Here is a 27,401-nt window from a genome sequence, read left to right as displayed (position 1 = left end):
CAGACAAGTCTCCATGTCACTCAGGCCTAGAGGCTCCACAGAAGTCCAGTTAGTAGATATGTGATTAATTATACATACATTGATAGAAACAACATTCATTATTCATGAACTACTCAACGTCAAAGCTATTTCCCTCCCTTTCAGCATGATGAAAAGATTTTAAATAATAGACCCCCTCTGCAGACGCCTGCATTCCAGCGGAGTCGGCTGACGCTAAAGAGGCTTAAGTCGGAGCTGTTGTCTTACCAGGGAATCACTGCTCAGGCCCGACATGTTTCAAACTGTTGGTGGTTGTGGGGCATCCTGGGAGAGTGTTTTTGTTTTGTCCTTTTCTTAAGAGACACGGCTGGTGCTTTTAATCCTTTCAGAAGGAGTTATAGTGTCCACTCTGGCTGCGTCACCAGGCAAATAACGCTGGATGGGGTTCCGTTCAACACCTGTTCAGCGCCGAGGCCCGCAGACTAATTCTATCTGCCAGTCAGAAAGAAAACCTGAGTATCTCTATGAGATTACGATTCATGGTTTTACATGGTAAAAAGGGGGGGAGGAGGAAAAAGACTTCACTATGTACGCCGTTTCCAAAAAGAGATCAGCTTACTCTTCTTAAAGCCTGTGGAGCCCAATCAAACTCAAAGAGCAGGAACTTCCCCTGTAGGCAAGTCTTGAGGGATTTTTCTTTAATTTGGATGTCAGATAGAAAAGTTTTCACACTCCCTTCATCCAAAAACCCGGTAATGTCTGTTTGTCTGTAATTTTTTTGACAGACTCCGATAGCCTTGTGGGAAACATCTAATCCAGGGAGATTTTGTGGTTTTGGGGGGCATCTGGGAAGTATGCATTACAAACATGTAATGTTTGGGCACTCATTTAATTTTCATAAGAGAATTACTAGATAGCATTTCCCCTCTTACTCGTGCCCTATATTAGCCAGTGATGAGAGAGAAGAGGGGCACGCTAAATTAGTGCACATGGAATTCCCAAAGGTTTTTCCCACCTCCCCTGGGCAGGGCCTTAAAAATAAACATTCGGAAACACTGCAGATTATGTTAACACATTTCCCTTAAATGCTTGTATCAGAGCAGTGACTGCATAAACAGCCTTACTTTGAGTCACTTTTGAAATCAGTAAACTAAAAAAATATATTTTTGATGAACCCAATGCACAAGAGGATGATGGGAATTAGAGATGTGTGAATCTGTGAGGACGGCCGCTTTGCTTGCACTCTACAACACGGTGGAGCACGGCTCGGTACATTTTCTCTTAGCAGCTTAAAGGTGGCTGCCAGTCACGTCAGTGCTGCTGTAGTTGCGCTGTCTCTCTCTCGCCTTTCTCCCTCCCTCCTGCTTTTTCTCTCACTGACTGTGACAAGGCATCTTTCCAGACATTTTAGGTGGATGGAGATTTGCAGCAGTTCATTACAGACTGGGAGGCTCTGTGAGCGGATGCAGTCACTCGGAGATGGATTGAGTGGGTCTGTTTATTGACATGCCTTAATCTGACACTGGGTAAAGGGAATGAGTCACCACCTCCAGACACACTACCACATCACAGCCACTCCAGCAAATAGGAAGGCAGCACCCAGATACAAGTGGAACTTCATCAGCGCTCATTAATCCAACTACCCCAGGCCACTCGCTCAAACAAACCATGTTTACTCTGTGTGTTGGCGGGATGGAGGGGTGATGGAGCTTTTCAAAGGGTATGTGTGCAGGTGCTCAGGTCAGTCACACACACACACACACACACACACACACACACACACACACACACACACACACACACACACACACACACACACACACACACACACACACACACACACACACACACACACACACACACACACACACACACACACACACACACACACACGTACAAACATGTACTCCAGACTGCAGCTCATCAAAAACCCACCCGCCCGTCTAACCCACATCTCTCTAAACACAATATCTGTGTACACCAGCTGCTAAAACTCAGTCGATGCACTTTGTCTTGCAAAACAGAGCTGGTGCGCCAAACAGGGGTGAATGATCGGGCTTGCAGCCAAAGTACGTTTCATAGGAAAGGGGCTTTTTATTAAGCAGATGGGCATACACGATGCTGTAGCTCACGTCACAACAATGGTACTCCTATCAGTGATCCAGTTATGGAGTTTGCATTTTTTATCCAGTTTACCAGCGCTTCAATGTAGGCACATCTGGTGCTAATATTTGGGATGGTCTTTCTAGGCAGCTGTCAGCGTTGGGATTGACAGCAGCGTATTAGCTGTTTGCACATCACCGCTGCATCTGTAAATCCGGCTTGTTAACCGGACTGTGACAGGCTGCCATCAGGGCAGTGGCGGAACAAAACAACATCCAACACTACTCTTTGTTTACCATCAAAGTGCCCTTTACAACTTTGTCTGGGAGATGTGAAAATATGAGTCTGCCATATCTTATACATTACTGTAAATTAAAAAAAAATGTATCTACACCTCAGCAAAAACAAGAAAAGTGCATGAAATGTGTAAACCAGCCACAGACACAAATAAATCTTTCTTGAACAATACACATTCATTCACAGACTCACAGGAAAAAAACAAGCAAATGGGACAAATACTGTGTGAGTCAGAAAGGGAATAATACAACACAAAATAACAGTGAAACACGTGTTCTCACACACACACACACACACACACACACACACACACACACACACACACACACACACACACACACACACACACACACACACACACACACACACACACACACACACACACACACACACACACACACACACACACACACACTTGCAGTGGGGCAGAAAGTCAGAGAGGGGCCTGCTGTCATCTCCATCAGGGACTGGAAGTCTAGCAGCTTGGGAGCTGGGCCAGTGGAGAGGAGGCCAGATGCAGCAGGCTTGACCCGCTCATTCGTGAGGGGGGGGGGGTGTTTCCAGCACAACACACAGGGATTAGCCACACTGCCTTCATTTAATTTAATTTGTATTAGGGGCATCTTTGGGGGCAAACATCGTTTTTCACCGCAGGGGGATATACAGGGTCATGGAAAACAGCAACAGATGGGGGATCTCTGCTTCCCACCCCTGCAGTGGATCCACAGGGGAAGGCATGGCACTGTATTCTCAGACTTCAGGTAGACACATACATACACACACACACACACACACACACACACACACACACACACACACACACACACACACACACACACACACCCTCAAGCACATATCTTGTTTCCCTCTTATTATCTCTATATTGCGAAGTCAAATCTGTGAAGTCAAATCTATCCAATTGAAACGCATCTCAGTCCACGCATCCACCTTTCAAAAGCTTGATTTCTTGAAATGAAGACCCTGAATCCTTTTTTTTCTGCCACCCTAAACAACATGTAGTTATTTTCGTTGCTTATCAAAGCCCTGCGCACTTGTGTATCTGTGTTGGTGTCTGTGTGTGTGTTGCAAACACACACACACTAAGCTCTTATCTACAAGAACATATCTGAGGGCTGGATGTTTATCTGTGCCGATACAGATTGGGGGAGCTCTCTTTGTCCCAGTGCTGTGGTACATAACATTATTTGTCTTTTGTTTTTTCATCGTTCATTTCTCCTAGGCTGATACAGTTTGATATCCTATGGTGGAGAAATCCTTTGAGTTACCCCCGGGCATCTAATGTGCTTTTACTTGTAATCTGGGAATTTAATAAATGAAAAGGAGAGGGAAAAGCTGTACACAATCAAATACAACGCTTTGTATTCCGTGTAACATGACTTACACTGTTAAGCAGGGGCGGAAAACAACTGTAGCGAGTGAGAACCCAACATGCCTCCTCTAAATTTACCAACGCTCTGTCCAAAACATGACCGCAATCAGCCATCAAGTCTGCGGCCGCCAAGGTACGTGGTCGCATGAAAGCTTCCTCTCTGTTGTGTGCAGGTAACAAAGTATTAAAAAAGGCTAATTTTCAGAGAAAAGTAAATTATTACATACACATCAAAAAAATTTAATAAAGGAAAAGCATTGCTCTGTCTCTGCTCGACAGAGAGGACCGTGCTGCTGGAGCCTGTTCAAGACTATCAGGCGCTCACTAGCAATCGGTTTTTTTGTCGTTCTCCCTCAGCCCCTATCAAAAGATGTTACTGTGTAAAATGTCAAAGACGAAAGAGGCAAGAGAAGTAATCTTCTTCTCCTTTTTGATCGCAAGTGGAATAATTGGAAACCTCTTAGGCTCATTACATGAGTTGCCCGCCAGCCAAAAGACAGCTCCAAACTGCCCCTCTTCATTCATGTTAGAGCTTTGAAAAATATTGCTTCCTCTGGTAACAACTCTTTATGAGATGCAATGACTAGAGGTCCTGGTACCTACATTAGCGGGTAATCCCACAATGCCTTTGAAAATATATCTTTCAACTACCACTGTCAAACATCAATTCAGAGCAATGGGAAGGAAACAGCAACAATCTGGCTCTATAATAATGTCATTATGCATATTGCACAGCACTTCTCACCCTTGTTCTTTTTTTGACATTGATGTTCCTCTCAGTTACATATGGCAAGGCATACTTGTAGCAAGTTAATTTGAAACCACATTACTAATAGCCTGGTCTCCATTGTTATTCCAACTATGCATGTAATTATTGTGACTCTAATTACTATTACTGTATTACCCAAATTGCCCTTATACTGGGTTTAGATCACCCGCACTGATGGTAGCCAAGACATGCCTATGAAGAATGGCACCAATGTCCCTTCAGATAAATCCCGCATAATTAGCTGTGTGCCTTACAGGGCCTGTGTGATGGTAATAATTAGAGCTACTGTAGCAAAGGTCATGCAAAACAATTTAGAGAGGATGCTGGCTGCATTGGTAATGGGAAGAAAGGGGCAGTGATTAGAGGAGGGGAGGGCTGGGACGACTGTGGAGCCTCCTATCCTTTTCCATCTCTCAGAGGCGGAAGGCGTGTGGTTGTCACGTTGCCTCTGCACTTGCATCATTTTAACCAGTGCTCTCAAAATAATAGAAATTGAAAACCAATTTTAATGGCAAGTAGACTCCCAGCTAACGTGGTTTAAATGGATCCCAGATTAGATTTGAGGAAAGTGCTACAGGGTGTATCTGTGAACCGGTATCAGCAGAAATCAATTCCCTGCGTTTGAGGCGTGAACATTATCCTGTCACCTTCTGTTTCATCTGTTCACTGGCTGGAGTTTGGTGTGTTTACACCAACTCTTAGTTAGCATTATTAATTGTGTGTGTGTGTGTGTGTGTGTGTGTGTGAGTGTGCGTACGTGTCTCTCTCTCTCTCTTCTAATGCACACACACACGTGTTTCTCCATCCAGGTGCACTGGTTAATGAGCTGAGTCAAAAATGTTGACACCATGGTAAACAAGTAGTCACACTGGTGTACTTCTATTTCTACCCGCCACCCCATCACACCGCACCCGGGCCCATGAGGCATGTCTCTCTCTGTAACTCCCAGACTGCTCCTCCGATGAGGCCTCAGGGTTCGCAGCCTGTATCCACCAGGAATTCACCGGCTCCCTCACCTCGCCAATGTCACACCCAGATGAGATAAGTAACAGCCTCATGCTCAAATATAGCATCTCAAACAACACATATGCTTATGTGTGATAGATTGGTCTCTATTCCCACTTGCAACACTGACCCACACCCCCAACCAACTCCTAACAACACTTCATTAGCAGCGAGTGATACAAACAGTCCTGAAGTAGGAGAAACCTTTTACTATAAAACCTGCATTTTATATTTTAACTCATTTATTACAAATTAACCACAAAATTTTAAATTACACGTTAACCACATCTAAGTAAAATATAGTTTGATAAGCCTACAAAACAAATAAAGTATACAAATTGTGGTTTATGGGGAGGGGCAATAGACCAAACTATTTCATTGGGAAGAGCAGGGGCACTAAAAACTGTGATGGCTGAGTCAAACTGTTAACAAATGTCTGTGTTCCCTTCAAAAGTGATTAAAGGCAACAAGCACTGCATGGTGAAGTGGTGCAGGACGTGATTTTGCTGCTTTATTTAGACAGATTCAACATAATGGTGAAATTCACTAGAGTGGGAGCAGAGGCATATGCTGAGATCCATATGCCTCTGTGGCTGTGGGGGTTTAAAAACCATAAATTGTGATTACCATTGATCTCAGTCATCAGTACCTAATCTCAATGACTCATATCCACACTGGCCACATTGGGTGACGATGAACTGTCCTCCCCCACAACTCAAGTCCCAAACAAGTGTTGAGGGAAGCAGTGATAAGCAGGTCCTTATCCTTTTAAAGACACTCCCGTAATCCAACAGTGGTGGGAGGAGGGAGGGGGCTTCAGCTTTCAGGGACTTAGTCTGGATTATAGCTAGTCCTCCAAATTAAACCAAAAGTCAGCTTTCTGCAGTTGCTCATGCAAGCTGGCGACTGGCTTGTTACCAGCTCTGCTAACAAGGCAAACGATGGAGGGCTATAATTAGAAAATGCTCTCACTCAGCCACAAGGCAAACAAATGTAGGTGACGCATAAGCCGAACCTAAATTGTCCACACCTAACCCGAGTATTTAGCCTTTTTTCTCCCTTTCCTTCTCCGCCACTTCCCAGTGGGACCAGTGTGACTATGCTCAAAATGTCTTCCATGTTGTGTCCCTGACTTTCGCTGCCAACTGTCTTAGCCACGGACAAGCCTCTCAGCCGGGGCGAGGCCGTTCTGTCCCCACTGATGCTACTTCCCACAGCAAAACAAGGCCAAATCTGGGGCTTAGCGGCTAAAATGATCATTACTGGGTCGTGAACAGATGAAAAGTCAGAACACCACTCCCGTGACTGTCCTCCCCCCTCATTCATGGTATTTGGTCTGCTGTCCTATCATACGCAAGCGAAGAAAAGGGGGCTGCCACAAATTTACATTTAGGAAGGACGACATTTTGGTCTGACAGTGAAAATAAAAGATTAAGAAAATAACTATTCTCTTTTTCCATGGAATATATATAATTTGTCCATTTGTGCAACAATATTTCAAAAGAAATGGCTCCATCGTTTGGGAAATGTGCACATTTACTTTTTTCTTTTGCTGAGAGCTACAAGAGAAGAATGATGTATTAAGTATGGAGCTAAGCGATGATTAGCTTGGCTATGTGTGGGAAGGGAAACACCCTGGTTCTGCCGAAACAGGAAAAAAAAAAAAAAAAATATGCGTGCCCTTGCTACATGTTCTATCTTGTATGTTTCACTGAGTAAGTCACTGCTCCCAGCCAAGACACTGTCATAGTAAACTGACATATCTCTACATATGAGTTATTCAACGCTCAATAATAAAGCAAATAACCCCAATTTTCATATTTATTGAAATTTGTCTTTCAATGTAATATTTGATCGTAATTAAAAGCAAACTGTTTCCCCTTTCTCTTTTGTCGCTGCAAACCTAAGCTCAACAAATCACAGAGATCTTGTCTACCTCTCCTTAATATATCTCCTTTCATATTGTTGGTCGACAGAAAAGTATATTACCTAAACAGTGCATTCTTGTTCCCATGTGTGCATGCATGCATGGCTATGTATTATTATATGTCAATGTGTTAACAGTCCTTACAGCTTTGACGTTGCAATCCTGAAACTAGATCAGGGAACTCAAACGCAGCTCCGTAGTGACCTTCTTGCCTTCACTCAACGCCTGATACTAAAGCACAAAGAGTATGAGCAGTCTTCCTTTTACAAGTAAAGACATGCTGTCTTCACTACTCAATAGCACCACACAAGACTGAACTGGGAACAGCCCTCAAATAGAGAACGGGTACAGGAGAGTAATCTTGAACTAAGGAGGTTAGTAAAGCACTGCACTTGGAGCAGTTTGACAGAGGCCAAGTGCTTTTCATTCATTAACTTGGCCGTCTGAGCTGTGGTATGTCAAACAGTGGACGTGAGGGGAAAGTCAAAGCTGATGTCCCATTGTGCTCCACAGCCAGACACCGACTGAACCCTGAATATTGTTTTCTGATGCCATACGAGAGCAAAAAGAGGCAGGTGAAATCGTTACCATTTCCCTTACAAGGCATTCATAACTATTATCATTAGTAGTGTGTTCATCCTCCACGCTCGTCCCAGAGAAGATGTCTATCTCCCGGAACACATTCTTGTCCTTCCAACTTGACCTGGTATCACTCGAGCAAAGAAGTGGTTTCCCGCCTCTCTGGAAACTAGATATGGACGTAAATAATATGCCTGGGACCTTTTGTGAAAAGCCCTAATCCCAGTAAAACAAACCTGAGTGAAACAGACCCAGCTGAATTGCTTTCAGGAAAACTAGATAATCAAAATGCAAAACAGCCTTTTGATAGAAAAATGAGCCGACTTCTAACAACAAATCCTCTACAACTACCATCAGCAAATTCTCTCCACGAACTTTTATTTGCATGCAGTGTTTGGGTTTTGAATGTAATCACACGGCATACGGTGCTCCGTCAATGAGCCATTCTGATTAATGTCAGCCTGAATCAGGCTGAATGCTTAGAGCTTTTACAGACATCATGAATGAGAAAAGGTGCCACACACTGAACACATTAGGGGTCCCACCATCTCCTCAGACAGGGGGACAATGGGTATGGGGAGCAGAGATAAAGGAGGGTGAAAGCAGGGGTGAAAGAGTGGTTGACGCTGATCGGGCAGTGAAAAACGGGGGAGAAGGGGAGAAAAGAAAGGAAGAGGCCCGAGACACTGGCCACATAGGGCAGAGGGATCGTGAGGGCTCTGAGAGGCCCGTACAGCCCATTAGGCTGGCCGGGTGAAAATGCTACAGCTCATTACATGCTCTGCCTCTGTTCTGTGGATGAACAATGCACAATTACGCTACCCTGCTGCTCCTCTAGCCCTACTGCCGCATGCCTCTGAGGCGGGCGATATTGCTGCTATAGTGGCTCGCCTGCCAACAGCCTCTGTGCTCATCAAACATCCCCATACATGGGCTTCCTAATGCAAATCCAGGTTTATGTCTTAGAAAACAAAAGCAGCGTATGAATTTGCTGAAATGAAAGGCGGGGAGGAACAGGGAAAGGCTGCTCCAGCGCTGTAGCAAACAAAACAAAGGTATAATGCAGCATTTGTCTGTGTACTACAATGACGATTGGTCCGTTTTGTCTGCTCTGCCTTCTTTAGATTCTCGTTGTCCACATTTTAAAGAGGTAGACAAAAATCTTTTGTTTCCAGCTCAATTAAGTTTCTCTGGATCGTACAATTACTGTAAACCAGTCACAGTGCTAACACACACAGATCCAAATATAACGACAATTAAAAGGGAAAAGTGTGAGCAGCTCACAGGGAAAGTGCCGTGACAGTATCTGCAATGCAGTGACTAACTAAGCTCATCCCTCCGCCAGCCAATTGGTTGACTTCGAGTCTTCCTCCTTTCCACTCTACAATTATGCATGCAGAAGTTGACATTTAATCTGATGGGGGAAATGCTAACTAACATCCTCCTGCTCCCCCTTTGTTTTAGGCAAAAAAAACAGGACACTTGGAAAGGTCATTCTTCCCTGGTGTCAGAGCTGGCTGCTTGGAAAAGTTTCCATTCATAGCCAGTATTGTTGTGTTTCACAGGCTCCCTCCCCCATTACCCTGTCACTCCAAAAATCACAGCATCAGCACTCGGGAGAAAGCCCTGGGAACGCTCTCAACAATGTGGCAGCAAGTCCGGCAACCAACTAAAACAGGACAGTGAAAAAAGAAAAAAAAACAAAACAAACATTTTGAAGCTGTCATCCATGGCTTTTAATTAATTCTTTCTTCTCTCTGCTCATTGGAAAGAAATTAGTTTTTGGGAACATTCAAATCATCACTGTTTTCTTCACTTGTCATAAGTTGTCTTATGACTAGTTTGATTTCATTTGTTTTCCTCATATTTTTGGGGAGATTTTTGACAAACTGGCAAGCAGGCTGAACGCAATTGCTTCAAAATTAATGTCAAAAATTTAACTTCCTCTTCTTTACGACTTTATAGTCCGAGGATTTCCATAAAGGAAAACATAATGTAGCATATTTGTGTCAGGGGGTTTAATTTGAAAAAAATAAAAGATCAACACGGAGGGAAACTCATTTCGATGGGTAATTACTGTACATCCACACCGCATTTCTTGCAGGGTAACAAGGTGCATAATGATGTCCTCTTCTCCAGCGATAAACATCATCACTATGTCCATTTCCTTCACTCCATTTAGCCTGCCTTCATTTACGGGTGGACCCATCAACCCATAAGTCCAATGCCATTATACCCCTTTTTGCATTTAGGTACTTGTCCATTAGCATTTTTAACATAAATTGTGGGACTACTTATGCTATTATGTGACTACATCTAGCACCACAAAAAAATCTCCCTCCTTAGATGCTTAATAGGTTTTAAAAAAGTGATAGAGCTTCTAAAGTAAAAATATTTTTCCTCAGTCCTGCCATCATGATGAAAGTAAGTGTATCACAAACGATGAGGATGAATGATTGTGCGAGTTAGTACTACTCTATGATTTGACTTTTTTGAGCTTGCGTGTCTGCCAATGTAAATGCCTTAAAAATGTCTGTTTTGCTGATGTTCTGAATATATTGCCGCCATTTGACCATTTTATCCTGGACAGCAAATATTTTGATATAGAGTTGGTGCAAAACTCTAAACTTAAACTCAAACCACTATCTTTTGCTAATACAATTTCCACGTTTGCAGGTGTACTGAAATAATCACAGTATATGCTTTTTCGGGGAGAAGAAAAAAACAACAACTACCGTACCAACAATCAAAGAGTGACATTATTGCTTTCCATAGAGGTTAATGTGGTTTGTGCAATAAAATCTCTTCCTGGTCCTAACACCACCTTTTAGAGAGAAAAATACCATGTTTCAGGCAGCGGCAGGGCAGATTGTGGAAAATCGTTGGCTTTCTATAAATAGATCGCTCTCCCCTAGTCTCTGTCTCTCCACGTTTTTCTCGGCCTTGCCATTTCTCTACAGTTTTCTCCCCGTATGCTCCGTCGCAGTCACATGTGGTTAAGGGGCACATACAGTGACATGTGCGCATCAGACGGCATCACTCATGTGTTTTGACTCCTAAGCTCTTTTGGCTGGGTGCTCTAATCCCAACGAGAGGGTGGCAACCCGGCGGGCCTGGATGTTTGTGACTGGCTGCCCGGGGTTGTTATGTCATTTCATTGTACCTCTGCAACATCGAGAATGACGTGCTGGTGTGTTGCGGGTTGGGGTCAAGGCTATAAAAACCCAGCCGAGTGAAAAACTAGCACTGGTTGTGCATGAAGTGAAAACCATCTTGTTGAGTAATGTCACTAAATCACCCCGCAGCGTCACCACTTTCGCGTGTTTAACACAATGGGAGGAGCCGAATAAGGAATGTAATAAGAGGGCACTGAATACATTAAGGATTATTTATTTCTGACAGACAACATTTTATTTCACCTTATAAACAATGGCACTTGAAAAGGAAGAGCATTTCCGAAGCCCGGGCCTTACAAATAACCTCTCTCATAATTAACAGGTTCATCTGCCACTCAATCAGTGTGCGGCTGGAGCTTTTGTAGACGAAACAATCCCTTCTCAAATCCTTTGAGAGGGGGAGACTTTAAAGAGCGAAGCGTACACCTCCTACTCTTCCAACACATGCAATATATTTTGAAAAAAAAACCAGATTGTCAAGATCAGTTGTGTAGACCGTCCCTCATTGCACAATATCTGTATGCGTTGTTCTTTCTTTCCCACCACGATTAGTCATGGAGAAATTTTTCAAAGTTGAAACTGGTTTTCTATTTTTTTTCACGTGTCTTTTTGATAAAATATTGGCTTTACTATTGTAAACTGAATTTAACTGAAATATTTATATCTTTTATATAAGATATCTTATTTCCGGGGTGTAAACAGGGACTGTTTTGAATTGCTCTTTACAGCTCAGAAAACCTGTTTAAATTACAATAAATAAAAAAACAACTTTAATTTATGTAATTCTTAGGTTTATCCTATTTTAAATGTGTCGATTATGACTGCGGATGTAATTTATTTCAGTTTTGAAGCAAATTTCACACTCATTCACTTCGAACATGCATTCGAAACTTAATAACTGTAAAAAAAAACTAAACTAATATCAGGCAATTAACTTTTTATATTTTGTTCAGGCCAGTGTCCAGTTGCGGCAAAGCGGTCCCCTCCGAACTACACTTTCAACCAATAGTTGACATTCTTTCTGTCAATCACAGCCCGTTCAAGTCAATTAAGGAATAAAGACGAAATTATTCTGCTACAGTTGATACAGTCCGTAAAGATAAACTAAAAATAAAACTTCAACTTCCCACTGAGAATCTGCACCATCATCTTAACTAAAAAAGTTGAAAAGCTGCTAAAGTCAGATAAAATATCATTATTTCATCTACTGTGAAACTGTCGACACTGAGGAGAAACAGTCACAAACTGCAGCTAATGTGAAATTTTCATTAACACTAAAACAATAAAATAACAGACACTATTAAGGAAATATTATTAGAAACATTTATAGCTCACCATATCTTAAACACCAGGGAATGATGACAGCATCATAACAACATTAAAAGAGTACTTTAAATGTAGGATCACAACAACGTTGGATTATGCCTCTCATTTCTATTTTTCCGAGGTTTCTGATTTGGTCATAATGATGTAAATGATAATGTCACAGTACATACTTCAAATAAATGGGACACTCGATAAGAAATATTGTTGTGGGTGCGTGTGTATTCATGAGTACACGTCAGTGTGTGTGTGTGTATGTGTGGGAGGGGGGGGGGGGGGCGCGCGTTTCAACAGATGTGTAGTGTGCGCTGACAGCATGACATCTACTTAGCATGCTCAATATGACACGTTTGGATGCTCCCATGCATATTGTCCTGATGTGAAGTGATAGCGAGGGATGTGCAGCCTTGCTGGAACCACTCCTTGTTGTCTCTCCTGCATCAATATCAAAATGTCGTCCTCGCTAACAGGTAGAAACAGCAAGACTGGTGCACCGAGATACCTTGTCACTCGTTTTGATTCAATTTTCATTTTCTCACTTAGGGTCCTTTAGATTGACTGCGAGAGTCAAACAAACAAACACAAAATGAAAATCTGAACCCGACATTGTGGCATCTACTACAACACAGCATCACAGAGACTTCGGTGGCTGCGGACTGCGGCATCTTCGAGGAAACAATGCCGACAGGATCTGGAGGATGACTGCATCAATTATCAATTAACTAAACTTGTCAAACGCACACTCTCCGCCGCATACTGAACGTTTTCCACCATCCAGTCAAAAGTCCAACCCCTTTTCTTTAATTCATTAATCCCCTTTTTTCTTATTCATTTATCACCCCTGTAAAAGAAAACTATGCAATCTGTTGCCCGAATAAGGGTAATCAATACGGCAAGATAACTTATTTTTCCTGCCACGCTCATTATCCGGAATCACAGGTGTGAGAGGCCTTAGTTCACATTACAAATTCAAAAACACATTCTAGCCAAAGGCCATTCCTTTACTGTATAATTGTTTCCCCCACCAAGCGATTCACCATAATTAAGCCGTGGAAGACAGCTCTATTCTCCTGTGAGTGTTCATATTAGTGCTACCACAGGCAGGTCTAACAAACATCTCACAGCTGATGCTTTTCAAAACAATGGACAGCCATGTTCTAGGGAGGTATATACCGGTACACAGTCTCACGAGGGAGAATACAATACACACAATGCAATTGCAGGTATGAGGCCTTTGGGGAGACCTGTCACTGTTATCTTGGCCAAGTCTGCTGCGCGTGTGTATACATGTGTGTACATGTGTGTGTGTGTGCTTTGTCTGAAGCAGGAAAAGCCTGACTCCAGCTGCTCTGACATAAGCAGGATGCTCACTGCCCCACATAAACTAACAATGGAGGAGAACTCGGCATCGATTATAAACATAAATTACAAAGAAACACAAGCCCATATCCGTTTTCCCTCTATTAGCAAAACCTGACCTGGCATCCACTTTCTGATTGGCTATGATCATTTTAAACTACACATTGGAAAAATAAACAAACACGAAGAGATCCCAGTGCCCTGGTGTAAAAACAAAAAGCTCTTCCGCTGAGTATAAATGAATCGTGGATAATTATGAGGTTGCCCTCAGGATGAAAACAATTTTTGGGACAAAGCTGCCTCAGTAATCACAACAGTGCAGCCACTTGTGTGTCCCAGCCAGTCAATGGAACAGGGGTTGAGGACTTGAGGAGTCAAGTGGTTTCGAGCCCAAGCTCGCTCATTGTAACAAAGCAATTATCAGTCATTTCACTGGTGTTTTTTTGTGCTATAAATGGTATTGTAATTATACCAAGAACATTTTTCGTTTAAGAGCAACATTTTAGTCACAATGGGGAGGAAAGGAAACAATCACAACTGTCGTTGGGCTGAGGTTGGGAGGATAACGGGTGCTGTTGCTATCACTATTCTTCACTTACTTTCTCACTTACGTTCTCACTTACTTACTTACTCACACACACTCTCTCTCTTCTCAGTCCAGGGAAAATATGCAAAGGCCGGGTCAAAGAGGTGTTTGTCGACATCATGTGTAAGGCGGAGAGCGATGGACGCTGCATGCTAAACAGCCCGCGGCCTCTATCAAACCAATCAACTGCCTCTAAGAAAATGAGAAAAACGTAGCCGGGGCTCAGACACCTGGCACTGAGACGCAGTCACCCTCGCTCACTTCTTCCCTCCGTGTCTCTCTATCTGCCCCCACACAGCTCAATCAAGACAACTCCGAGCTCTGCATATGGAATCATCAAAATCAATCTTCAACCCTATTTGTCTCCCTCTCCTCTTTTCTCACGAGCTGAAACAAATAAAGGCTCTCCTGATCCTGCAGCAAATGTGCTTTTATTGGATGGTTAAGCCACAGACACAGGATGCGGCTGGAGCTTTTTTATTTTTCATTTCATTCTGAAGCCAGACCTACAGTTTTTTGGGGGCGAGGACAGGGTGGGCGGTGACCCGCATTGCACTACCCACCAGCAGCATACAGGTCACCGCATGTAACTGCTGAAACTCAACAACCCCCTGCAATATTTCTCATTCTCTCCACCTGTGTTATTCACACACACGCTCGGTCGGAACCAGCCCAGACAGGCCCTGTAAATCAGCATGCCTGTAAGTATGTCTCATTGACCCCTCAGGATCCACCGGTGCCTGGATCTCTCTGGATCATCCAGTCAATACATCAATATCCATCTTGTGTTCCTTGTTTTAAGACCCCTGCTCCCAACCCCCCACCTTCCCCTCACTGATTGTCAAGCGGAGATTGGAGTCATCAATTACAAGTGTGTGGGTGTGTGTGTGTGTGTGTGTGTGTGTGTGTGTGTGTGTGTGTGTGTGAGTTTGTGTGTGCGTTGAGCTTATTTGCTGCTGTCTATGGGAGTAAGCATGACACACATTCTAAAATACACACACGAATGCACATTTTCTCTCTCGCTCACACACACAAACATAAATGTCCCTCTCTCCCATGGGATCGAGGAGAAGTGGGTCATGAGGAGAGAGGGAGAGGGAGGTTGCCCAAAGAATCCAATAGACCAGTTCATACATAAGAAAATCTATAAACTAAAGATCAACTTGTCTGCATACACTCTGTCAGCTTGAATAGTCTTTCAGGCAGACCTCCACTGCTCTGCTGGAGCCATGCATGGTATGTCAGGGTAATTCAATGACTGGCTGTGCAGAGCGGCCATGCGGCAACACTGCAGCCAAATGGACAACACACAGATAAAGCATGTAAGCGATGATTGTTTTTTGTCTTCTTCTGCTAGCACCTGAAATGACGTGTGGTGGAGCAGATTAGTTGGGTCAATACACCTGGCAGGGGCTCAGACTTTTTTCTTTTCTCTTTGACAATAACTCAGCTCACACAAATAAAGAACGTAACACGCAGAGTGGGAGAGGCCAGATAAATCCACTTTGTCAGACCTCCAAAATCTGCTTGGCAAAGCGCTCTCACTCACAGGTCAGGCTTCGGTGTGTAGGCACCTTGAAATGCCTGGAAAGATTCCGTTCAGATCGACTGGCAGAACATCAAAAGTTCCACTTCAAATAGCTCGGCTCTCCACCAGTAACAGACAGACTTCGCACGGACAATGATGCTCTATGTCACTAGACCTTGAGATGTGTTGAAAGAAAACTGCATGCCATCACAAGAAGTCATTCTTAGGATTCAGCACTATGAAGCAGACCCATTAGTGATAGTTTATGAAAAAGGTAATCGAACAAAGCTCACTATTTCTTCTCTGTTGATTAAACCATTAACATTAATTCACATAAATCAGTTTTAAAACCAACCGCCCCCTTCCCCTTTCTCTTCTACCCCTGACACCCAAAGCTGCCCCGGGAAGGATTTAGAACAGAGCACAGGGGAGTGTATCTCACCTCTGGCAGTGGCATGCCGTTGATGATGAGGTCTGGCTGTTGGTGGCTCTGCCCAGTGAACGGGTGCTGATAGCCATGGTTGGGCGCTGCATTGCGTGAGTTCTGGTTCTCCACGTTGAGGAAGGTGCTCTCGGAGCGCCTGCAGCCCAGTGGCAAGCTCTGCTGGTGGTAGTCGAAGTAGTTGAGCGAGGAGGTGAGAGACGAGCAACTCACCACATTCATCTTGTCTGTTTCCTCGACGTCTCGTGGCACCAGGCGTATGTCGTTCTTGCTCAGCTTCTTCTTCTTGCTGGACTTCTTCTGGTTGCCATATGAGTACTCCGCCACCCTGCGCAAGTAGAAGAAACTGAACAGACTCAATAAAGCAGTGCTCTGCCTTCCCCTCCTCGGTCCACACTGTCAAAAAGCTTGCCCGCCATGCCAGCAAGGGCACTTTCCAACCACGGATGCAAGACAAAGGCGCATTGCCCGTGTCCAGGGGTGGGAGAGCACACTTAGGTGACTCCCCACTCCCAGCTTGCAATGGAGCTGTCATCCCTTATTTGTTTGCATTTGCATGCTCAACAACTGACAAGACACAAACAGGCAGGCAAAATGCAAACATGCCAAAACCACAAAAGCAAAGCAAAAGGTCACACAGGTACTCAGCAACATCACCAGTATATGCAATCATATTCAAAGCACACAACCCAAAATAATTTATTTTATTCACCCTGTCATTATCAAGCAAGCTTACTAGCAAAACGAAGTGCAGGAGAACTGCAGATTAAAATTCATTTAGCTGCTCTCGGGCTGCTGCAAACTTGATCTGAGTATTTAGACTTTAATAAGAGCAAATGAGCAACACAGCTATGTTTTATCAAAGGATCCTCGGACTGGGAAAAATATCCATTATTCGCACAGCCTTGCAGTTTTCCAAAGGACAGCAGATGCTGTGCGCTCTATAATGATGACTAACTACAAACTTGATTGCACACATTCCATTTAAGTTGTGGGGTTGATCTGCATTCTTCATACTTTTGAAAAGTAAATTTTAACCTTAGGGCATACACAGAGCATATGGCGTGCTTCCTGTCAGAGCTCACAACGAAACTATAGTTACCCATGAAATTGCAATAACTGAAATGTCCCTGTTTTCTCTCTTGTCTTGTCTGGAACCTCTCTGCTGCACCAACCCCCACTGGCCTCTGTTCCTCACTGAAATGCAGCTCTAATCCTCTGTCGCTTCTGAAATCACACTGGCTAAGGAGCACCATTGTAGTTTGTCTTTTTCATTTTTCTTTTAGATTGCATCCTGAAAACAGCTCCCCGCCCCCATTCTGCCCCCCCTGATTCAGAGGAAAGAAAATGGGCAGCTGCAAGGGTGGAAAATACTCCATTTCGTTTTCATTTATCATTTTAACGTGTTGTCTCTCTACTTTGTGCCCAAATTGAAATTTGGGAGAGGGAAATCTTCAGAGTCAGACAGATTGACACAGGACAAGCAATAAATTGGAGATAACTGCTCCTCGCATCCGAGGTGGCGACTGAGAAGCTGAACACAGCAGTGCTGATTAAAGCACCCAGCAGGCAGAGTGGCTCACACTAGGAAAGTGAAGTTCTGAGAGCAATTTTGAATTTTGCATTTGTTGTTGTTTTTTTTATCAGTGTTTCTTCTCCATTTTAGAAAAAAAAATACACATATAAAAGATATTAAAATATGAAACTGCAAGTTGATCAAGGCATAAGCACACTCTGGTTTCCCTCTATTTCAAATCATTATATATATATATATATATATATATACACATATATATATATATATACACACACAAAATTCCTAGTCTGTTTAAGAAAAAAATCTGAGTAATATGGGGGACATTTAGAGTATTTTTTACATCATTACATGTTGAAAAATGGCCTAACTTAACTTCATATCAACAAAATTACGTCTGGAGCAAAATATGATTATCGCTTCAGGTTAAAATCTCAAATCCAATCTATATGTAAATTTATAGTGGTAATGTGGCACAGGGAAATCAAAGCCAGGGTTGATGTTCAGATTGATGAACAAAACAGAGGTGCAAAGGTCCGGAAAATAATAATCTGCAAAAAAATGGCTAAATGTTTATCGATGGACTGTGATGTGACTTACATGATTTTATAAAACAAAAACTAAAAAATATGTCTTTTTTAATTACCAATATTATTTCACTTAAAGATTTTGTAGTTGTTCCTGATACTCTTTATTAAAAAGAAGAGGTAGACTTCAAATTATCCTGGAGGATTGTCCATAATCACACTAGATTAAAGCTGAGAACAGGCAATCAGCCATGGTGGACGTTAAATAATAAATGTCTGGGACTGCTATTGAACCAGTGGGACGTTAATTGTCCAGCAACACACCAGCAAATTGAACATGACAGTTGAACCGTCATATTTATGAGTCAATTGGTTACAATGGAGGGATTAGATCAATCAATCACGTTTCCCGAGCACGGAACAGTGGGCCTCGGCGGAATGTGTCTGATTTGAAGCGGTCGGGTTTATTTAGGTCTATTTCAGTTTCTGTGAAAACATGCTGAATTTCAGCTGTCGAACAAAAAAATCTGCAGTCCTCACAATCGGGCCTCTGCATGCTGCCTGACAAAAAGCAATGCACTGACACCTCGCAGTTTGATGCACCATCACACTGAGACGCACACTCCCTTTCTCTCTCTCACAAACACACACACACACACACAGACATATACACAAATACACACACAAACACACTAGAGATTCGGTCAGTACCTGCAGTTGTATGTCCGGATCTCCTTATTATCCCGCTTGCACTTCACAGCCACAAAAATCATGGTGACAAACAGGATGGCGGCGATAGAGCCCAGGGCGATGATGAAGATGAGGGACAGGTTAACAGGTCCGATAGGCTCCTGCGCGTTCAGGTCTTGTGAGAGGTACACCACGATGTAGGCTGAGGCGGAGAGGGAGGGCTTGCCGTGGTCCCTCGCCACCACTGTGATCTCGTAGGTGGATTTGGCGTTTTCCCCAAACATCCTGGTGGAGCGCACTTCCCCGTTCACCTGGTCGATTTCGAAGAAAGCCCGGTCCCCCTCTGAGATGGTGTAGGTGAGCCGCCCGTTCTCCCCCTCATCATAGTCGTCTGCTTTCACTTGGGTCACCATGTAGCCCACCCCAGCGTTTCTGGGGATGGAAACCTCAGCTGTGCCATTAACCAGAGGGGGGTTTGTCATCACTGGCGTGTTGTCGTTGACGTCCAGCACCACAATACGCACCGTGGCGTTACTTGACAATGAGGGGTTACCATTGTCTCTGGCCAAAACTTTGAAATCAAAAGTCCTGGTGTATTCGTGGTCGAATGATCTCATGGAGTAAATGCGGCCTGATGGGTTTATGCTGACATATGTGTTTACATCCATGTGCTTAATCTCACCAGGGACTATGGAGTATGAAACTGTGCCATTCATCCCCAGGTCCGGGTCTTCTGCTGACACTGCCAGCAGACACGAACCAGGGAGGTTGTTTTCCATCACCATCTCCTGATAGTGTGGCTTGAGGAAGTGGGGAGGGTTGTCATTCTCATCCGTGACTTTGACTACCAGGGATTTTGTGGCGCGTAGAGGAGGGGTGCCACTGTCCTCAGCTTGGATGGTCAGGTTGTATGTGTCCTTCTGCTCCCTGTCCAGCCTGCCATCAACTAGTATGGTGGAGAAGCTTTCATATTCTTGCAGTCTGAATGGGACATTGCCCTGAAGCCTGCACTGCACTTTGCCATTTGCCCCAGAATCCTTATCGGACACCCTCACCAGCGCAATGACATATCCACGCTGCGCGTTTTCACTAACTTCCACCATCTCCGTGTTCAGTGAGAGTAAACTGATGACAGGTGGGTTGTCGTTCGTGTCCATCACATTCACTGTGACTTTGCAGTGGGCCGGGATGGAGTTGGGACCTAAATCTTTAGCCTGGACGTCGATCTCGTATATTTGTATCGCCTCATAATCCAAAACACCGTTGACGGTGATGATCCCGGTTCTGGGGTCAATTTTAAACGCGTCCCTCGTTTTCTCGGTGACGTAACTGTTGAACGAGTACACAACCTCTCCGTTAGGGCCCTCGTCTGGATCCGTTGCGTTCAAGTCTATGACCAACGTATTTATGGGGGAATTCTCCATCACACTGACCGTGTACACTGGCTCATCGAAAACAGGGTTGTTGTCATTCGAATCAATCACCTTGATGTTCAACTGGACCGCGCCTATCTTGGGAGGGTCTCCTCCGTCTTCTGCGCTGATTTCATATGCATAGTGCGACTGCGTCTCCCTGTCTAACGATTTTTGCACGACGAGCTCAGCAATTTTGGACCCATCCCCTCTGGTCTTTATTTCTAGTCCGAACAGCTCATTTGGAGTGATGGAGTACGATTGCACTCCAAAGATCCCCGAGTCCGGGTCGCTTGCCCCCTCTAGGGGAAACCTCGTACCAGGGGAGGCGTTCTCCGAGATCTCAATGTCAATGTGGCTCGTGGGGAATCGGGGTGCGTTGTCGTTCAGATCCTCGATCTCAACTTTGATGACACAGATCTCCATGGAGTTTGACATCACTTCTAAGGAAATGACACACTTCGGGTTCTGTCGACAAACTACGTCCCGGTCTATTTTCATTTGGGTTGTGAGGATTCCGGCCGGACTGAGTTCCACCCATCGTGGTTCTGAATTGGAGATAACTCGTAGGTACGGGGGCTGCGGCGCGATCTGAAATCCTTGCTTCAGTGCGTCCTTGGTCACGTTCCCGATCACTGACCCGGGCTTCATTTCCTCGTTTATTCCATACTTTAGGTTGATGACAGCCTCAGCCCCGACCCAAAATAAGAGCAGCACAGCAATTAATTGTATTATTTCCATCTCCTTGGTTTGCATTGTACCTGTTGATTTTTTTTCCCCCTCTCTCTCTCTCTGCCTTATATAAAAAAACCTTGATAATTACGCACAAGAACGCTCGTCAAAGGAAACCGCAGAAATGTTCCCACTGAATCATCTCATTGAAATGTCCACAGAAAGTATTTGGGTGACGAGTAGCTCGTGTGGAGGGAAATTAAATCATGATGTGAAAGCTCTAATTCTAACAAGTGCCTCAGACTATTGGACTCTTCTCAGGCGGAGCACATCCTCCGGTCTACTGCAGCGGGCGAAACACTGGGCACGACGGATCTGTGAAAACATGCTGAATCTGCTCACTACACTGATTTCACCGCGTGAATCCGGGCAACTGTCACCAAGCGGCAAACTGCACTTACGCACGACTCGTGTGAGGAACTGTCCATTTTCAACAGGGCTGAGAGGAGGAGAAATGCTCTAATTGCAAAAAGGACAAATTGAGAAAAAAAATCCTGCCAGCAAGTCCTCACACACAGAGAAGAAAGAAGAAAAAAATCTTCCCTGCAGATGGAAAAGTCCCAGTTAAATTCTCCACCTTCGTGCCAGCAAATATTTAAGTCGCATTTTGGGTAAACATCTTTGTCTGCGCGGTTTATTACAAGCAGTGATGCAAATGTCCTCTTCGGACCGCAGCTACAGAGGCTTTCACACTGCACGTCTGATGGAGAGGGGGAAAAATCAAAAAAAAAAAAAAGGCTCTGCAGTCGAAAAATTATTCAACAGCTTAAGTCCGGATATCTTTTGCCTAAAGAACGGGGCTGCAACCGCAGGGATATGTCACCAAATCACTGAAGTCCCGATTACCTTTTTACTTCCAGTAGATTTAGTCTTTCGTCCCCTGCGCAAGTCTTGGAGCTTTTTACTTACTAATTAATTTCCGCGTGGTTCACTTGGAAAAAAAGGGCAGCGCATATCCCCGCAATTAGTCCATGCAACACACACACACACACACACAAAATCCGTTGAAAATGTTGCCAAAAGCCAGTGGGAAGAAACGACGCAAGAGCCTTTTGTGTATGTACAAAAGGCGTTTCACGTTGGTTCTGCAGCAAAAGTCGAAGCACGGCAAAGCGCCTATATCCAGCCTGGTCGAGGCAGAAAGAAAGAAAGAAAGAAAAAAAAGGGGGATCGCCACTCGTTGCCAGGAGGTCTGTCGGGTCGACTCCAACAAGCGCTCCTCTCGCTCCACCGGTGCACACTGGAGGACGCGAAGCTCCGAGGCGAGCGCTCAGTCTCAGCACCCGCAATCCCCTCAGCCAATCAGGGGTTACACGGGAGGGCTGGAGCTGCTGGTGGGCGGGGCGAAGTACGGCAGCGAAACACCGGCCAACTACCTGTTCCCCTGCAGACAGACGAGACGACCGGCGAGCACGGCGCGCGACTTGGAACACGACGCAGTGGACTTGGATGATGGTTAGGGCTGCGGTTCTAACAGCTGAGGTCCGGCGCACCCGCGGGGGTCTTTCTGGGGGGGCTCCCAATAGTGCCACGGGGGGGGGGGGAGAAGGAGTAACATACTAATTTCCCCCAGCAGAGGCAGAGGCAGAGTTGCTAAGCATAACTTTTCACCTATGTGCCCTTGTCTTCTCTTCTGCTACAGTGGCCAATTATATGGAACGAGTGATTCTTTTTGCAACACAGCTCTCCTCGCCGGGGATCCTGATCTGTTTGACCCTCAGTGAAATGTCAGTTTGGAAATCTCTCTGCCAGAGCAGTTTGCATCACTGTAGAACCAAATAGCCCCCCCCCCCCCCCTACCTATGATACAAAGTGCCCCCCCCCCCCCCCCTGTACGCCAGCCGTTGGCCTGTTGCTCTGCCTGCTGTACGCGCTGCAACTGCGCGCATCTGGTTGCATCACTCCGCGGCTCTCTCGCCTTCACTGTGCGCTACGCCTGAAGTCGGGACAATTCCCAATACTGGGCAAACATCATAGATTATGGTTTTCCATGTATAGCAACTTGTTGGGAGGAAATCTTGACATCAGCAGGGTCGATACATCATCACAACCCGAGATTTTGTTTCTTCTTGGCCTGCCACGAAAATAAAAATCCTGAAAGGTTTTGCCAACTAAACGTTGCCCCCGGATCCGTCCAAACAATTACACACAACACGTTGAACAGAGTTGAGAATTATATGTTCCTCAGAATGTCACGACTAATTGTTAATGAATAATTGACAGTTTATTTAAGGTTACTGTTAACGTGGCGAACTGAATTAAACATATCGTCATTATCTGAATCAACACGTCACCAATAGTCGTCAGCCTAACACGGAGTGTGTTTAATGTGAACGAAATATCCCATGAAAACGACTAAACTTTGCCTCTGGCGCCGTCAAACCGTTTGTGTTTGTCAGCTGCAGAGTCCGCGTATTTATAAAGGTTAATAATGAGGCGGGCGGACTGTGACCTCCGGCCTGTCCCCGATCCGCGTAGGAAAAGGAAGGAGGGAAAAACAGATCAATTATCAGATATTATTCAGTGCGTCCCTTCTCCCTTTTCCCCCGTGTAATTCAGACCGACACCGTGTTGAAGCTGCTCGGGACGAGAACAATTCACCCCCGTCACACGCCAGCCAGCACAAGTAAGAGAAGCACTCTGCCAATGATAATAAAAAAGGGGGGGGGGGGGATATGAAGTTCCTCTATAGTAGCCCTGCACATATTGCAGGCTCTCATCACCCTCCCTGTAATCTCACTGCTCTCATCCACACACACGCGCGCGCACGCGCACGCGCGCTCTCCTCCCATGCAGCCTGCCTGCCGAGGGCAGGCCGCTTTAAAGTCACAAGGGTGACACCTAGCGTCCGACGCCGCCGCTCCATTCTGCTCCACCGGCCAAGTCCATTTTACCCGGAGACTGTTGCGCCCCACTGAAGATGAAAAACACACACACACACACACACACACACACACAAAACAACAGTCAGCGTGCCACATGAATAACAATGAAACACGCCGGGAAATCAATTTTTCCTTTTCATATCGGAGCAGACGTCGGGCAGTTTGACCACGATTAATATGCCTTCCAAAGAGGCGAATTAGTTCTGAGCCATATCCAATCATTGTTAATCAATAAGGGGCTGATTGAACTGTATATGGAAGGGAGAATAAGGTCATCGTTGTGTAATGTGGGCGTGTTACGTTCCTTATTTATTTATGGTTCTATTTAGCACCAAACTTAACCTGTGGCAGTGTCAAATACACCAGGATCAATAGAAGCAGCTTCACAGGGCGTTTTTTAGGACACTGTGAACCCTGCTGACATAAAACTGTGAATACCATTCAGAATATATTTATGAACACTCGTAACTGTATCTCACATACTTACAAGAGCAAAGGAGACCATTTTCCTTAAACTACTCACTACCGACTCTGAATATACTGTTTTAAAACACACTGATGAGGGAGAATCAGTGGAAAATACCACGGATGTGATGGTTCTCGCGATGACAATATTTCTGTCGTCTGTTGTATACTGCAATCACGTCTTGACAAATAAGCAAGTATCAACAAAGCAACTTGTTTGCTCTTCCATAACGCTTTCCAAGACATAAGGAGACCGCCAGAAGAATATTCAAGCTCATAAATTTTTAATGTCGTTGAGTTAAACAACTGTAGGCGATGGCAGGGGACTTTGTTTTCCTCGGGGCGTTTCTGATGGCCATATGTAGAACATAGTGCATAGTATGATTTTTGTTTTTCTATCAGTCTGCGATGATGTTACCGAGGCTTGTGTTGCATTAGGTATAGAAGCTTTACTGTACCTGGTTGAAATTAAGTCAAAATGAGCTTTTGTTTTGTTGCATGACGTCTGTAAATGTGCAAGGAGACCAGACTGCTTTTATGAGCAATGGGTAACAAGAAATGGTCATATGGATTTTTGTTATTGTACCCTGTGTTTTAAAGTATTTATGCTACTACTATATTCTAATCAATATCTATATAAAGCGGATTGGTACATGAAAAGATGAAGGAGTTGAAATTTTCTGCCATCAATGCGACAGGGTTAAACATCATTTGGCCTCAACGTTTTGTTCCAATTTTGGAGTTCTACAGAGCACAATGAGAGCTAAGAGGGTTAAAACTGCTGCTGGTGCTCTTCCCCCTGCAGTTGAGTGCAGTGTGAAAAAAGGCAAACAGCATCGCCTGGAGCTGCGGGGTTGATCATAAAACATAGCGCAGTAATTTAGCCACAATGTATTTCTTTTGCTCAGAGAGCGGTGGCATATTTCATTTATGAGCTACAATCGACCTTAATATACTGTACTTCCTGCTGTTGACGTCCCTTTGTGTCCCGCATCGATTTTACCACTATGTTAAAATCTTTACATTTTCTGTCGGTGTTTGTTTTCACCGTCATCATCTTCCCTGGTCAAAAGACGGAGGGAAACTCGATGTAAGAATGTAACATGTTAACGCCTCTTTTTTTGTTAAACTGTCACTTATTCATACTCTGAAGCATCTGACTGACTACACTTCATGTTGTGGACTCTTTTCTGTTTCATACTTTTGTACCCTCAAAGAACTGGCAGAACACTGAAGTATCTAACTTAGAAGTAAAAATCAACACATTATGCATCAAGTGCAGTTTGAAAGTGACAATTGATGTTTATCACACACTTTTGTCAAAATTACAGTAAAAAAAATGTAAAACTGTGATCTTACCTGAAGGTCTCCTGAGTTTGTGTCAGCCCTTTATGACACTGTTACCGGAGGCATTAAGTTTTAAGGTTGCCAATCTGGCCGTACATCCTTCCTTCATCCTTCCCATGAACATGATATCTTGAAGGGAATTTCTCCAGATTTGGCACAAACATTCAGTCAAGGAAGACCTGGAGTCGAGGAGGAACTGATTAGAATCTGTTGCTCAAAGGTCAAGGTCACTGTGATTTTACAAAAGATGCTTTTATGACAAATTTTAAGATAAATGTCTAATTGGATAAAATTATGAACTGAGGACATTATTATATCCAAAAGGTCGGGGGGCAACATTCTTTTTTTGGGCCATTATTCAATATCATAACTCAGGAAGAGAAGGGGATATTGTGACCATATTTCCTGCAACCTGACTGGTTTGTGGAGGCATACGACCCAGAGGCCATAATTCTAGTTTTATTATTATTCAAGTAACCTCCATTCGATGTGGATGAAAAACAGGCAGACATTGTTGAATGGCAATTGATTAGATGTCCAAGACATGATTGTTATTGGCTCATCGACATAGATTTTTATTATGGAGAAAAATCCAATATGATATTCCTTCGCTTACTGTCAAGATAAGATATTGGTATCTAATCGTCCGGACATACATCTGAAGCTGTAGTTTCATGCTTTTTGGCTGCACAGACGTTTATTCTCAAACTTGGAAGCCAGAAGGTCGAGCTCTGCTATTTAAGTCCATAGGAATTTCACAATCTCTCACTGGTTTGAGTATATTTGAAGCATCTGTGGTGGAAATCTTGAACCAGTGCAGTTGAAAGAACACAGAGAATGGCTGACTTTACTTCATGTCAGTTTCTTCTCTGCTGCGAAGGAATGGCACATATCTGTAGTCGGTCCTTGCTTCTTGCTTGGAAAGGAATATCTAAGCTCCTCTGACAGATGCTGGCTTTATCACCCACATCTCTTGCCCGGTGCTGGAACTTGTCCCGTGCAAAGACACAGACTTACATGGGCGAATACAAGACGGCAAAGACAGTGGCGCATTGATTCAGAGTGGCCAAGATGGCCACGCTTATTTTGGCTGGAGCTGATGATGACGTTGTTATTACGGTCCCTATCCATACAGCTTCTCAAAAAATTGATTACTCCTGAGCAACCCTTGCCAGAGGCAAAAAAAGGAAAGGGGAACTGACAGTCTTAATCAATGGGCCTCTCGTCAATGACGATACGCCCTCCACTCCATTCGACACCATGTCTTCCATGATACATCAATTAGTATCAACTCTCTTCGTCCGTCTGAGGGTTCTGGTGGTTGCTGTTAGAGTTTTCTAATTTAG

General features: G+C 44.2%; 1 protein-coding gene and 1 long non-coding RNA gene across 9 annotated transcripts in view; both read right to left on the bottom strand.

Annotated features, from left to right (window-relative positions):
• Positions 1-22,991, bottom strand: part of pcdh19 (protocadherin 19) — a 52,138-nt gene extending 29,147 nt beyond the window's left edge. The window contains exons 1-2 of one of the 8 annotated variants that reach the window (XM_035650388.2): positions 19,236-22,991; positions 16,677-16,809 (exon numbers count right to left, since the gene is read on the bottom strand). In XM_035650388.2, coding sequence (XP_035506281.2) covers positions 16,677-16,809; positions 19,236-21,382 — 2,280 coding nt within the window. In that variant the 5' untranslated portion in view covers positions 21,383-22,991. Of the gene's footprint in view, positions 1-16,463; positions 16,810-19,235 lie in introns of all 8 variants that reach the window. The other 7 variants (XM_035650391.2, XM_035650390.2, XM_035650392.2 and 4 more) reach the window with 7 other exon arrangements.
• Positions 22,992-23,210: 219 nt separating this feature from the next.
• Positions 23,211-27,401, bottom strand: part of LOC118319773 — a 151,489-nt gene continuing 147,298 nt past the window's right edge. Inside the window, exons 4-5 of the long non-coding RNA XR_004796095.2 lie at positions 26,068-26,234; positions 23,211-24,272 (exon numbers count right to left, since the gene is read on the bottom strand). This is a non-coding gene — a long non-coding RNA (uncharacterized LOC118319773). The remainder of the gene's footprint in view (positions 24,273-26,067; positions 26,235-27,401) is intronic.

The sequence above is a fragment of the Scophthalmus maximus genome, chromosome 9, assembly GCF_022379125.1.
Source record: "Scophthalmus maximus strain ysfricsl-2021 chromosome 9, ASM2237912v1, whole genome shotgun sequence".
In the NCBI taxonomy this organism is placed as follows: Eukaryota; Metazoa; Chordata; class Actinopteri; order Pleuronectiformes; family Scophthalmidae; genus Scophthalmus; species Scophthalmus maximus.
The sequence above is the reverse complement of the archived record's forward strand: the minus strand, read 5'-3'. Positions and strand labels throughout refer to the sequence as shown.